Raw genomic sequence first — 15,564 nt, forward strand, 5'->3', positions numbered from 1 at the left:
TTCTTGGGTTTTGCCTACTGTTTCCATTTTGCCTTCTCATTAAGCATTGTTTCAAGAATATTTTTATGCTATTTTGGTTTTCAGCTGTTCTTCTCAACAACTAGTATCATAAATGCAGGCTCTCAGGAGGAGAATATATTTAACAGCACTCAAACAGGTTACATTTTATTTTCAAATCACAAATCAATCCAATTTCTATTTGAACCAACCAGCCTCTCCACCATCTAGTGGTTGCCCGTATGGTGTTGATGTTCCAACGAGCAGGTAAGCCCTCTGTGATGATGAAGAAGTTTGACATCGACTCACTTTGTGTGCCAGGTTTAACCAACAGGTTTTGTATTGACGTCAGCAACAGATTCTCGGCTCTAGCTAATCTGCCAGACGACGTGGAGGTTGCCTGGTCCCTGTTCACTTCTACCCCCAACCAATCTGCTGAGCAGACGATTGGCTATAGGCATCCAGCACGCCAACTCTGGCTATCGGAGGAGGTCTTCCAGATAATTAAATTGAAGGCCACAGCCCGCCAGCGTGGTGATAAGGGCACTTGTAATCAGCTGAAGCGAAAATTTAACACCCTGGCACTCCGCGATCACGAGGCATATTGTTAACCAAGTGGCGGATGATGTCGAATTTGGCTTAGCCAGGGGCGACTTGAAGCTAGTATTCCGTGCCATTCGCAACCTCAGTGGTCGAGAGGTAGTCCCTACAAATGGCATCCTGAATGACAGCCAAGGCCATCCATGCAAATTGGATGATGACATTCTCTCATGCTGTGTGGAACATTATCATAGTGTCCTGAATCATCCTTCAGGTGCGCTTATTCAGAGCTGGATGATCGGGCAGTCACTGCAGTTCTGGATCCAGACAATTGTACTGATGCACCAACATTAGATGAAGTGAAGTGTGCCATCTCTAAACTGAAAAAACGGACGCACAGCCGGTGCCGATGGTATCCCCTCAGAGCTGCTATAATGTGCTATTGATCCTGCAGCAGAATCACTTCTGGCCATCTTTTGTCTGGTGTGGAACCCTGCCAACCGCCTGGAAGGACAGTATTTTGATCTCACTCTATAAGGGCAAGTGACCGTGCAGTGAATGTAAGAGCTACAGGCCGATCACCTTGCTCTCCGTTCCAAGGAAGGTGTTTGCGCATGTTTTGCTGGCACGCCTGGAGCCTTTGCTACACCGGAAGCATCATCCCCAACAGTCAGGCTTTACGAGGAACAGGTCCACATTAAATGCCATTTTGGCCCTTGGCTTGTTGTCAGAGATACATTGTGAGTTCAGAAAGCCCCTGCATGTAGCGTATGTTGATCTTAAGGCTGCATTTTTGATTCAGTAGACTGTGTCACGTTATGGAAGGCCTTAAAGGGCGTAGGTGTCCCTACCACTCTGCTGGACTTGATTAGAGAGCTGCATAACGGAACCACTGCCCGTGTTAGTCTGGGGAACCGGATGTCAGTGCCTTTTAAATCAGTATCTGATGTTAGGCAGGGCTGCGTTCTGGCCCCTGCACTCTTTTGTCGGGCAATGGATTTCGTAATGCAGCATTCCATCAGGTCCACAGGCATTGAGATCGGTGATCTCTCACTCACAGATCTTGACTACGCTGATGACGTTGTTCTTTTAATACAGAGTCCCAACAGGTTTCGTGAGGCACTCCAGCATATGGAGGAGGAGTCAGCTAAGATTGGTCTCAATGTTTCATGGTCAAAGACAAAACTGCAAAATTTAGGACCTGGTCCACCCATGACTCCAATCTCCTTGAACAATGAAACCATCAAATCAGTTTACAGCTTTTGCTATCTGGGTTCTATACTTACCAACTCCTCCAATTCTCACATGGAGGGTCTTCATTGGATTGGCATCACAGCATCTGCCATGGGCTGTTTACAACGGATATGGAATCAACATCTTAGTATGACAACCAAGTTCAGGATTTATTCAAACTGTATCCTTCCCATACTGTTATACGGCTGCAAAACATGGACACTACGCCACACAGATTGGACAAAGCTGGAGGCTTTCCACACAAAATGTCAACATAGTATATTGGGCATAAAGTGGGATGACTTCATCTGTAATACAGATGTTCATGGTCGTTTGGGTCTACAGACTACTGGGGCCATTGTCTGCAGGCAGCGCCTTATGCTTTTCGGACATGTCACAAGGATGCCGCAAGACGTTCCAGCAAACATCGTTCTTCAGGTGGTTTGTAACATTTGGGATAAAATTCCACCAACCAAGGGGTGGAGGTGGCCCAGAGGCAGACCCCCTATTACATGGGTTCACCAAATCTGTTCCGATGTTGTACTCTCAGGTCATCAAGCCTTTGTGGTTGCGCAGGAACAGACCAAATGGCGAACGATCGCTATGGCCGGTTGTCTGGCTAAGCGTTGAAGAAGAAGAGGAGAAGCCTCTCTCTCCAGAGTTGGTATAAAATACCTTCTTTGAATATTTATAAAATACTGTGTAATTATATTTGCATTTATGTAACAAATTTACAGTAATGTTAATTTAAACGTGTCTGAAATACTTGATGTCCTGGATTCTTCCCAAGTATAGATATGAGAAACACGAATTTGTATCTAAAAACTAATACTAGTACAGTGAATGTAATGGATAAAGTAAGAGAACTTGTGGGGCTAGATTTTTTTTTTTCTTTTTGTTTCTTAAGTGGGCACATAGCTGGATTTCTGCACATGCAAAATCTCCTGATATACACACTCTTATTAGGATTGTGCATGCATAGTTGTGTGCAAGTATAAATCCTGACTTCTCTGTGTACACTAGGGTCTTGGGCATGCAAGTTAGGGGTGCAAAAAACTGCCTGTGCCCTTTTAAAAATCTGCCTGTTGGGACCTACATCCAGTTCTGCTACTGATTCACTGTTTGATTTGGATAAGTCACCTCACCTAACCTCTCCATCTCAGTTTATCAATTTGTTTCAATGATTATACTCACTTGCTTAAAATTATACATATGCTTAAGTGCTTTGCTGGATTGGGGCCATTATGCTTGTGTATCTTTGCAGGATGTTTTGAGGTTGAACTAATCTTTGTAAATGGTTTCCAAATCCTTGGATGAAATATTCTATGCAAGTACAAATTGTTTCTGTGCATCTCTGCTTGCAAAATAATCTCATCTCACTGATGCAACAGAGTAGCTACTGTCTCTGATATTGCTTACGTGAACGGGCCTGATCAGAACAGGAAAGCTGAAAAAAAACCTGTTCTCTTGTATGACAAGTCTTATTATGTTCCTGATAAGAATGCTTCACCTCACTTTTCAGATTCAGAGGGAAACCTATATCAAAACAACCAGCTGCTACAGATAACACTGACCATGCACAGAGTTATCATCCCCTCTGAGGATGTGCTCCGAAAACTAATTGATCTATATCCTTTATAATGCTTACCTGTAGTTATTAAGGTAAGGTAATACAGAAATACATTGACAGAATGGTAAGTGTATACAACCTACAGGTCAATATTAATAAATTGGTGCTTTCACCTCTGCATCTCATGATGACTGAAAGGCTAAATTTAGTGCTTAAGAAAAGTCTTCATATTTTAAAACAAACCTGGGAAGATGTTATCAGTGATCTAGGGTAGAAGATATATGGAGAAGGCTTTCCAGAAAATTACATGGCAATTGCAATCTCAGACCCAGTGTTTATAATTATTTATGTACAGAAAAATCTTCATATTATGCTAACCTAGTCTATGTCAGATAATCATTGAAAGATATGCACTAAGTCTTGGATTACCTTCTCCAGGCAAATAAAAGTTAAAATGTTCCAAAAATGAAGTGGGTAAATTTTAAAACAATCCCCAGTCTAATTATCGTATTTTGAGGCCTCAATGTTTTGTGAAAATATATTTTCACAAAATGAGTTTGTGGCCCATCAGATGCTCATAAAAAAGATGCTAAGAGCATGAATATGGGCATAACTGCTCTCTCTTATCTAGAGGATTCATAGCTGTGGAAGATACTGCCTAACTCTATTAGCTTTACTGAATGTTTGTTCATAATTAATGGATCATAACATAATTAGGGACCAATCCTGAGAGACACCAAGCACCTCTTAGACAGGCATTTACTTGGTACAACTTGTTTTAATTAGTACTTCCCCCCACAACGCTAATTTTTATTGGTTTCCAATTAGTATAGCTGTGGAAAACAGACCTGCCATGACAGTAGTCAGACTTCCCTAGATACCCACACTATGCAGCATCCAAGATATCAAGCAGTTACTTTTTGGAGTGTAGAATAAGTGGCATTTAATTTAGGGTCCTGCATTTCCTCAGAAATAACAAGATATGGGGCTCAATTCTCACTTACATTGAGACACTCCCATTTACAGTGTAAACCAAACAAATAGCTGACTTACAGAGGTAACTTGCTTCCCAGGGTCAAGAAAACAATCCTGTTTTCAATCAATAATAACTACAACTGGAGTAGCACCTTTGTAAGTGAAGGCAAAATTAGGTCCATCACCTGTAAAGAATATAGATAGATTAGATATTAAAGTGTGGGGGTTTTGCTCTACAATAGTAGAAACAAAGGGGACTTGATTCCACACCAACCCAAATATACCATGTGATCAATTCTAGAGCCCTCAGTCCTCAATAAATAGAAGTTGGGTTCAAATTCTCTTCAAGCTGTTGCTGACAGCCCCCACTCCTTTCTGATCATTTTTTTTATAATGGTACAAAATAATTGTTTACATCTTCTCTATGGAACTTGGGTTTTCCTGCAGTCAGGGAAGTAATTAATTTGTCAATTTTTAAATTCCACACACTCAGACTTTCCAGCCAGATATAAGTATTTGCAAAGCCAGTGGTGGACTAAAGCAGATTTGAATGGATCAGCTAATCTGGGCTTTGAGGTTTTTGAAGTTGCCTTCAAATTTCCAGCTCCACCACTCTTCATCCCTCAAAATTACATGACCAGCTCTGGTCAACTTGCAGTAGATTTGGGTCACATTTAGATTAATCTGACCCTCCGACAGTCTGTAAATTATCTTCTTTAAATAGGTGCACAATACTTCATAAAGAGGTGCATTTTCTCTCTCTGCAGGAGAAAAGTATTCATAATGCCCATAATATATTTTTCCTGAACTGATCGTCCATATATGTAAATTACCATTTATAGAATAAAAATAAATGTTCTCTTTGCAGTTAATATATATTTCACAGTTCAAAAATATTTCTCTCCAGCATTATCTGTGATAAATCACAACAGTTAACAGGCAGTTCTCCATAAAAATGGTCCTTGATGAATTTAGTACTATTCTATAACCTTTTGCTTATAACCTTTTGTTTCATATGTTAACAAGCTGTATGAATGGACAAGTCCTAATGAAAATTGGGAAGCAAATTACCAAGAAGCAAACTAAAAAGCAGAGGTTCATTTAACTACTTAACACCTCTCAGCACTTGATGAAATACGTCAGTGTTATTTATAACTGTCCTATTTATATCTGTCCTTCACTAATGATTTCAGAAGAATAACATGCATCAAAGCCCTGATCCAATGTCCACGGAAGGCAATGGAGAAGTTCCCACTGGCTTCAATCAGTGAGCATTGGATCAGGCCCCATGAAATACTGAACATGTCAAGTTTCAGATCGTGGATGCAGGGCCGGCTCCAGGCACCAGTGCAGGAAGCAGGTGCTTGGGGCGGCCAATGGAAAGGGGTGGCACGTCCGGGTCTTCGGTGGCAGGTCCCTCAGTCCCTCTCGGAGTGAAGGACTGGCCGCCGAAGAATGAAGCGGTGCGGTAGAGCTGCCGCCGAAGTGCCGCCAATCGCGGCTTTTTTTTTTTTTCTTCGCCACTTGGGGTGGCAAAAAAGCTGGAGCCGGCCCTGCGTGGATGAACTGCCATGTTTTCCTTAACAGTTCTCTACATATCTGGATGCTTTAGAAAAGAAATCTGGGCTTTGTGTAAAGATATGCTATTTTGTAAGGTAAGAATTTTTTGCATAAATGTATCTGTGAAATAAAATAAGTGATACAATTACATGCTAGCAATTACTGTTCAAGCTGGTCATGTGGTGCCACAAATAAGAGTGACTTTGCATTTCTTAAGTTAGCATTCAAAAGAGGAATGATATTCCATAGACTTCCTTAAAGTTTTACTTGCACAGATCTATGCACAATGGCCCAAATGGCCTGGTGCAAATCCATTAAAATCAATGGATGAATTCAGCTACATGTTATGGGTAGATAATTACGACCCTGAGCCTCCAAAAGCCTGAGCGCCCTCAACTTGTATTGACATCACTGAAAGCTGAGAGTGATCAGCAACTGGTTGAATTGGACCCTATGTTACCATACAGTTTTCTCTTTCAAATAAAGCAATGTTGAATACTTGGGCTATATCAATATGAAGCACAACTCTTGATTGCATTCAATAAGGAGTTGTACTTAATCAACTGCAGTATTACCCTAGGAAATTATTTCCTTTTTTCCTTCTATTACATTTAATTTAATGGTTGATATATTAGTTAAAGAATGTTTTTATTAAAGAGTCATCATTTGCCAACAATTTTTGCATAGCACTAATGCTTTCATCAGTACTTAGACCAGAAAATAAATGGTAGATGCGGGCAAATGTTGGCTTTTCAATAGTGACCATTTTACTCCCTCAAAAAGGGGTACTTCATTAATGCAGAATGGTTCAGTATTTTACAGGACATTATGGAATACATTTTCAAATTGTGCACATGTAAAATTCACAAATGCACACACCTACAAGAGAGTGCACATGTCCATTTATTAGAGCAAACCCAGGTTTTGTGTGTGCATGGCTTACAAGCCAAATAAGCTGAATGGAAAGATGAGACCTAATACATGCAATCTGACCACCTCATGTACAAGGCACTATTTCTCAGGAAATATCTTGTACATATCAAGTTAAACTGTATCATCCATAACAATTTCTATTTATTTGTGGGTGGCGGGTTTCCACTCCCCCACCCAATATATAATAAAGAAAAATAATCCTGGAACCAGGCATTGACTTCACTGTCAAACTAACTGATTTAAAAAAACAGTGAGTTTGTTGTAGAATTTGATGGTACAGATAAGCAACATATAAAGAAAAAGTAATAGACTAGATCCTTGGCTTGTATAAATCTGTGTAGCTTTATTGAAGTCAGTGGAGCTATGCTGACTTACACAAGCTGAGGATCTGCCCAATATATTTAAAGGTCTGAGCACTGAGCCAACTCACTGTGTTATTTAATATTTATGTATGTGTAGATACTATGGTGAGATGATCAGATAGGTAGAAGTTTGTCACATACACAGTCATTACAAAGCAATAAGACAGAGTTGGTAGTGTCAGTACAAGTGTTTGATTCTTGCATTATAAACTCTCTATTTGGATAGAACAGTGTACTTTGGAGAAGGTACTTTGAAGCAAAATTTAAAATCTGAGTGACCAAAAGAGCATAGAAGTTATAAACCAGACTGGATGTTTGCCTTGCAGCATTACTGGTGTTTCAGTTACACAAATAACCAGCAAAATTCTTTATTTTATTATTCTATTTTCCATTCACAATAGGTATTGGATAACAGAGTTCTGGATCATGTTCAAAATGGATTCTAGTCTAATTAACACCATGGAGGAATTTCAGAAATTGGTGAGAGCTAATGGTGAGGAGTTACACTGTCGCCTAATTGACACAACTCAAATGTGAGTGTCAAGGTTTTAATATGTTTGGAAAACAAAACAATATTGCCATCTCACTTCCCTAAAATAATAGTAACCAATCTCCAACAGCTAGATTAGGAATATTTCCAAGTGTCTGATATTAGCAATGTGCAAAAGATTTCAGTTTACTGAGGGTGAAATTTACCCCTGTGCAGTGGGCCAGCATGTGACAATTTAAGTCCCATTAAAGCTCTCAAAGTATGGCTTCAATTTAACTTAATTGTTGCAGAGATCTTGTGCCGACCCTCTGCACAGGGTAAACTTCACTCTAAGAAACACAGAAGACTTTAAGTGAAGAAAGATTTTGAAAGACTTAATTCCTTGAAAGGGCAGTGAGAAAGGAGAACACATTTTACTCAGAGTGTACATGATGTAAAACAGTGGACTTTTTAAAAGCCAAAATTCAGGTCACTAGGGAGACAATATAGGATTCATTTCATTATGTCTAATTCCTAATGTTATTTTATGTGTTGTTGCTGGTCTTATTATCTGGTCAAGAATAGATCCCAGAGCACCTAGAAAAATAAAATGCACAGGGGCTGTATCTCACGTGGCTCTCTCCTGAGAAGAGAGACTTCCCATTTTTAAATAAGAGTGAGAAACAGGCAGCAGAATTTGACCCACAATTTATAGCTGGCCATAGAGTATAAGCAGCTGCCCATGAAGACAATAAGGGGCAATAACAAGGCATAACGGACAGACCAAATCCTGTTGCCACTGAATCCCATTGACTTTAATGGAACTGGGATTTGATCCAATGGATACAGCAAACTGGAGAGAGTTAAGAACAACAATGCTGAGGAGATATCACTATGGCTGTATTCTTTTTCATAATGTAATTTTACTATATTTAAAGGGTACTTTAAAAATGCATGCTAAAAGCATTCAACAGGACTGTTGTCATAATACCTTTTATTGGCCCAACTTCCAGTAAAAAAGATATTACCTCACCCACCATGTCTCTCTAATATCCTGGGACCAACATGGCTACAACTACACTGCATATGTCATAATATCCATCATTCATAATGAATATAAAGAAATTGTTCTTTTGAAATTCAAATCATTCATTCGTTTTCAACTGCAATAAATCATGCAACTGATGCAACCATGTTTTGGGGGAAATGTAAATTAGTTTTCCTGCAAAAATCAACCTCCATTTTAGTGTAAACCTTTTCCTATTTTTTATAAAAAGAAATTCCCGGGATTGGTCCCGAAAGCTTACACAGCGGATAAAGCCCAACACCAGTAAGAAAAGGAAAGTCTCACTTCTCTTTGATCATCTAGAGCCGGAAGAGCTATCAGACCACCTCACCTACCTTGAATTTAAGTCCTTCCGAAGAATATCAGTAAGTGATCAGCTTTTGGCTAGGAAAAAACAAAACTACTAACTTTCTGTGCATGCGGTTGGACTCACTTTCATCCTGGTCCTTACTTTGTTTTTTCAAAAAGTGTTTGTATTGGATCAGGGGAGCTAGCAGTGGAGAGGGCAGACAGTTTTGACCCCCTTATGTTCAGACAGTAGGTTGGGTCAAGAAGGAGAGGTTGAGGAACAAGCTATCTCCTTTCACTCAAAACAGTGTTTAAGCTGATGCAAGTGGCATGGGGGGGGGGGGGGGTGACTGGAGAATGGGGAGAGCAAAGCATTGCAGGAGCTAGGCTGCCTGATTCTGTCTCCCTGGGGTACTCACCCCACTATGACAGCAGAGGGGTGCTGCAGCACTTCTTTACAAGGGCTCCTGGAGAGCCCTGAAACCCCTTAAATATTGAAGTAACACTTTGTTTTAAACAGGCCAATTGGGGCTGTAACTGACTGTCTTTTTTTCTTTGTCACACTAAAGAAAAGGCCAGTATGGTTTGATATTCTTTATGTGTCAAACGAAAAAAGAGTGCACAGCGGGTTCAAAGCAGCAAGGAAGGGCAGTGTGTTTGTGGGTATAGCTGATCCTTTCCCCACCCCGGAAACGTGTACAATACTGGTATGAAAGCTGCTGAGATAAGATGCATAGCTAAAAGAACAAAGAGACTCATTTTTTGGATGGTATCACTAGAATCTGAAGTGTAAGTTTTGCAGTTAGAGGGATGTTGAACAGATTGCAAAAAAAATCTCTCCTAGTCATGCATCAGTACACTTTATTTTAAGCTCCAGGTACGTGACTCCTCATGTGTTATGTTAAAATCTAACAGCCTTGGGACTGAAGTCACACATTTACGCATAAGGTCCTACCTGTAGGCAGTAATAATACTTAACGCTTATATAATGCTTAACATTTTCAAAGCTCTGTGCAGATGCTAATTAATTAATGATTAATGGGAATAACAAGTATGATGCACAGTCAGAGTCTTGGTTCCCTCATAGTTCTCAGCCAGTGACTTAGCTGTGTAACATAGGTTCCTGCATACTTTACTAGTGATAATCTGAGATAAAAAATTAGTTCACTGGGACCTTGGTTAGGAAAAGAAAGTGCTTTATCCATTAAACAATGTGATTATTTAACTCCTTGCAGAATGCCTCCCTACTATGGTAGCCTAATACTTGTCCCTGCTATGGGACAGACTATGCAAATTAGATGATGTAATGCTAACATGAGTGTAACTATTCATACATTCACTCATTCTAAGGCTAGCAGTTACCATCAAATCATTAATGTTTCTCTAGTATTTCCTGTATTGGGTCCAGTAGCTTGTCTGACTTCAGCGTATCTTCCAAAAAGGCATTCGGTCTTGGTATTGAGAGAGAGAACCCACCACTTCTCTTGGCAGTTTGTTTCAAAGGTTAATTTCCCTCGCTGTTTTTTTTTAAAAAAAAAAGACACACGCACACCCAACATCTCTCTCTCTCTCTCTCTCTCTCTCACACACACACACCCCCCCAACTGTATTTCTCATTTGAATTTGTCTGGCTTTAATTTCTAGTCATTCCATCTAAATGTCTTAATGCCTGTGTTTAATTCTCTGAGCATGTCCAGTGTGAACAAGATGTTACTATTGGGGGAAAAAAGCACGGGTTTTAAGAGCTGAGCTTTTGAGTTTGATGGAATTATGACAAAATGGTGGGATAACACGTGTGTTTATTCGTAGGGTCTGATAACCTGTGTAGGTCCTAAATCTCGAAATAGCTAAGCCACTTGAACTTCAGGAGATGCTTACACAGAATAAGACTTTTTTTTAGGACAGTGTACTGGTGAACTCAGCTTAATGGTGTTATAAGACTTGGGCTGGTTTCCATTTTACAAAAAATACCCAAGTATTTAGAAATCAGGTCTGAGAGATTCTGGGCCACAATTTTGCCATTTGAATTCCACTTCTTTTCCTAACTAGTTGTGGGATGCAACCTTGTAACAGGATGGTTGTTAGATTCCCCCTCCATAATTATCTAAAAAAGATACTAAGACGGGCTGATAAATTACTGATATTCAAATGCTCTAAGCTGAAAACATCATTGCTCCAATGCTGCAAGCTAGAGCAAGAACAAAATGAGTCTATGCTGTTTTCAGTTGTTTCATTCAGCCTTTATCTTGTTCAGTTTGGGGCAGACGAACTGTGTTTGTTCTTAGTAAAAATACAAGTCGGAGATGAAAAGGTATGTTTATTCTGAATGAAATTAACCTTTATTTGCTCTGTGCAAAATTACTTTCCATTCCAACCTTGTTAAATAACCTTGATAATAAATTCAGACACCAACATTCTTCTGAAAGCTTGTCTAATACATTATATAAAAATGTGCCCAACATTATAGGGAAGTCTTCTGGCATTTTCCAGAAGGGAGAACTTCTGGTAACCAAGATAATCTAATCAAACTTATTAATGATTGTACTGAAACCAATACAAAGACAATAATTATATAGTTAAATCCTGAAAAATTATCCAGCTCTGTAGAGTGGCTGCTTGGGTTCCATGTTACTGCCAAATCTGGCTTTGGTCCAAAATTCAAACAATGGCAGTGAACAGTCTGTAATCTCACAGACAACTCTGCTTATTATTGTTAATATTTCTTCCATTTTTAATTTAGCAAGGGGAACAAAGCAAGGTTGTCAGATGTCATCTCTACTTTTTTTACATGGATTTTGAACTGTTGATAGCTCGTATTAGTAAAAAAACAAAAGAAAGAAAGAGACAAGAAAGAGGCTGTAGGGAACATAAAGCAGCCTTATGAGCTGACAATTTACTACTTTTTATTACAGATCCATCTCTTCCAGTTTCTGTTTTTATAGGCTTACTAGAGGAATTAATTTTCCACTTGGTATAAAATCAAATTTAATAAGTCAGAATTGGTGCATGGGCTGTGGATCTGAGCCTAATTTTTTTTTCACAGTTTGGATTGTTCCAGGCTGAATCAAATACTTGCATAGTAAATGATCCTGAAGTATCAAGGAAATTCAAAAGCTGGACATTGGTTCAATACATGGAATCAGATATCTCCCTTGATCTTGATGAGCAAAGTGCTTTGATAAAGATGAGCATTCTTTCTTGATTGTTGTAACAAATGCAGGTGTTCCCTTACACTTTGGACCATTGTGGTTAAATTAAATACGACATTGTTGCAAGCTACCTGGCAAAATAAGAAGTCACAAGCCTGATTCTGAAATTATGTTGACTTCATTGGAATTGTTCCTTCATTGGAATATTTACACTAGCATAAGTGAGATCAGAATCAGTGCCTTGAGATAAAGTTATGTCTTCCCTAAAATTAAGCTACTTCTCAAGGGCTGGATTGAGCCATTAACCTCACTCTATAACCTTCTCTGAAGGACCACTGAATTAAGTGAATCCATGAAGTTGCTGAAGGTGGGACAAGTACATGTGCCTCTCCTACCGACCAGGGTTAGGAGCTTCTGTGTCAGAAGGCTCAAAGCCAGATTGAGTCTTCTAGACCATCCCAGTTGGGAATGCAGGATTGAAGGCCCTGTATCTCTCCCCACCCTTGTTCCCTTGCTGGTCTGCTACTAAGACTGGTGGACCCCAGGGAATGCTTTTCACACACCTCCTGTTTCCTCCCTCAGACTGGCTTGAGTGCGTGGTTCAGACACGAGTGGCCTTGGCAAGATGCACAGCCACATATTGCAGGTTAATGTAAATTAAAAACTTCTACATCAGACAGGGCTTCTGCATCTTTGTATGGTTACCATGAGCAGTGACCACAAGATGGCTGTAATATTTAGTTAATTCACATCAGTCAATTTCCTTTGGAATGGGTGCATAGAAGAAAACTCAATTTGTTTTCACTAACAGTAGAAGTCAGAAGTTGCTGGACACTAGAATTCTAAATTATGATCACTTCCATACCCCACAAGAACCTCCCTTTGAGAGATCCTATTTCAAAAGATGCTTGCTGCTTACTAACAGCTCTAAATAAAAAAACAACAATATACCTGTCACTTTGCCTTCAAGCACAGCGGAGGAAGGTGAAACATCGGAAGCACTGAGAGAGAATTCCACCACCAATCCATTTCATTAATATGTAACAGTCATAGTACAGATTATGGACTGGATTCTTTGGTTCATCACAGCCACTTTATGCCACTCAGGCAAAGTGAAGTGGACATATTTTGGCCAGAGGTGGCCAGTAGAGAATTCTCCTTATGTGAGGGAAATCTCAACTGGTGTCAAGTTGTCAGAGGCATAGCTTCCTGTTGCACCAGCAGTCCTCCTTTCATCTTTGGCATTATTGCATGCCGGAGGAACAGGATGGGAGCATGGTGGAACGGAGCTTTGCTACCTATATCACAGTGGCATAAGGTCATTTGGGGAGCGTCAGCTGGCTCCCAGACTGAAGCCCCTCTATCTCCCAGTGCTGAGCAGAGCTTAGGGATGGGGGATGATTTCCACCCTATAGATATAAAATACATAACATGTCACTGTATTTTATTTAGCAAGAAGATCTATATCTGCATGCAGGCTTCATGGAATATACAAAGTCTGGATGAGGTTTAATTTTGTTTTTGTTTTTTAGTTCTCAGATTACCAGAATTACATTGTAAACAGCTGCGTAAAGGAGAATCCAACAATGGAAAGGTCCATTGCTCTTTGTAATGGTATCTCCCAATGGGTACAACTAATGGTACTCAGTAGGCCAACACCACAGCTTCGGGCTGAAGTGTTCATCAAGTTTATTCATGTTGCACAGGTCAGTTTCACTTTGACCTTTTTGTTTTTGTCATATGTCCTTAATTTGAAACTGTCAGCCCTTTAATTATTCCTCCTTCACCACTACTTGTACTCTCCAGTGGGATCAGCTGGGAGGGAGAGTTGGCAGTGGTCTCTGTTTTTATACCAAATGATCGAGTATCACCTTATTTTCAACAGCAGTAGGTCTCTCCCTTGAGACCCATATTGTAGACCCATTTGCCCAAAGCAGCTAGACTTCCTTTTGAACCACTCAAGACTTTTCCTTAACCTTCCAGAGGTGTCACCATTTAGAGACCCTATTTGCTAGTGAATTACTGTGATAAAGAGAACATGCTCAAGATTCTCCTGAACAGGAGCATTGAATATTGTTAAAATCTTACCTTTGCACTGAAGAGAGGTATCCTTTGGAGATGCTCTCTGCTTGTAGAATAAAAAGGCTTTTTGTAGAAAGGAAGAGCTCACAACACCCCAACAAATGAGAACACTGCTTGAGTATAAAAATGGAGTAAGATTGTTTAAAAATGGTAACCAAGAATGCTGTGCTAGAAAGGAAATTGTTAGGAACTCTGTAGAACCAACGGTACCTAGGCCCCAGCTAAAAGGGAAAGCATAGTTTGGATGTATACATTTCACAACTTCAAACCTTAAGTAATTGATATTGTTTGTCAATACAGAAGCTCCACCAGTTGCAGAATTTCAATACTTTAATGGCAGTGATAGGAGGTCTCTGTCACAGCTCTATCTCCAGACTCAAGGAAACAAGTTCTTATGTTCCTCATGAGGTCAACAAGGTCAGTATCACTGTCCTTGGTATCATAAACGTACAGTTTAGATACCATCAGGCAATACAGATTGGACAACCTTCAGGCAAACAATTTTTATTCCCTCCCCCCAGCCCATTTACATTTGCAGATTAAAAGATTCCAAATACGTGGTGATGGAAGTGGGGGGAGGGGGAAGATGGGGAGTTGGTGACTTGAGGCTGTATTTTTAAGGATATCTAATTAAAAATCATCTTAATTTGTGAAGCTAAAATCTGAGGGATTAAGTGGTTCAGAATCTGAAAATATTGGTGGATTGCTTTTTAAAATATTATTAAACGGCAGTAATATTTGTGTAAACAGTTGTAAACTAGGTTTCATTTGGCGCCAGAAGATTTAGACCTTTAGGGTTACTTCATTTTGTTTTGTTTTGTTTTATAAATCTTGGCTTGGCTTTCTGGAGGATAAAAACATGTCAGTAAACAATAACATGGGCTGTCTCTATACCATCTGAAGAGACAAATATGTTCACATGAACAAAATCATGAACACAGAAAATGCGATTAATTTTACTACTTTGTTTATTTTCTTTAGGTGTTTAATGAAATGACAGAACTGCTCTCATCTTATAGGAATTATGACAATTATCGACGTGCCTACAATGAGTGCACTAACTTTAAGATCCCAATCCTTGGGGTCCACTTGAAAGACCTGATCTCCCTTTATGAGGCCATGCCAAATTACTTAGAGGACCAAAAAATTAATGTGCATAAACTACAGTCTCTGTATAACCACATAAATGAACTGATACAACTCCAGGAGATGGCACCTCCCTTAGACGCTAATAAGGATCTTGTTCATCTGCTCACGGTAGGTCTGTAAGATCACAGAAACACTGCCTATTTTGAACTGATTTTCATGCATTTCTCAAGTGTTTAAAGCTAAATATATAC

At 39.6% G+C, this 15,564-nt stretch overlaps 1 protein-coding gene across 1 annotated transcript in view; it reads left to right on the forward strand.

Moving 5' to 3' along the window:
• The window catches only part of RASGRP1 (RAS guanyl releasing protein 1), a 74,130-nt gene that overhangs the window by 34,953 nt on the left and 23,613 nt on the right, over window positions 1-15,564 (forward strand). Inside the window, exons 3-9 of the mRNA XM_024202056.2 lie at window positions 3,293-3,398; window positions 5,911-5,970; window positions 7,572-7,703; window positions 8,917-9,070; window positions 13,675-13,848; window positions 14,525-14,641; window positions 15,206-15,481. Coding sequence (XP_024057824.2) covers window positions 3,293-3,398; window positions 5,911-5,970; window positions 7,572-7,703; window positions 8,917-9,070; window positions 13,675-13,848; window positions 14,525-14,641; window positions 15,206-15,481 — 1,019 coding nt within the window. The remainder of the gene's footprint in view (window positions 1-3,292; window positions 3,399-5,910; window positions 5,971-7,571; window positions 7,704-8,916; window positions 9,071-13,674; window positions 13,849-14,524; window positions 14,642-15,205; window positions 15,482-15,564) is intronic.

The sequence above is a fragment of the Terrapene carolina genome, unplaced genomic scaffold (assembly GCF_002925995.2).
Source record: "Terrapene carolina triunguis isolate 2854851 unplaced genomic scaffold, T_m_triunguis-2.0 Scaffold96, whole genome shotgun sequence".
In the NCBI taxonomy this organism is placed as follows: Eukaryota; Metazoa; Chordata; order Testudines; family Emydidae; genus Terrapene; species Terrapene triunguis.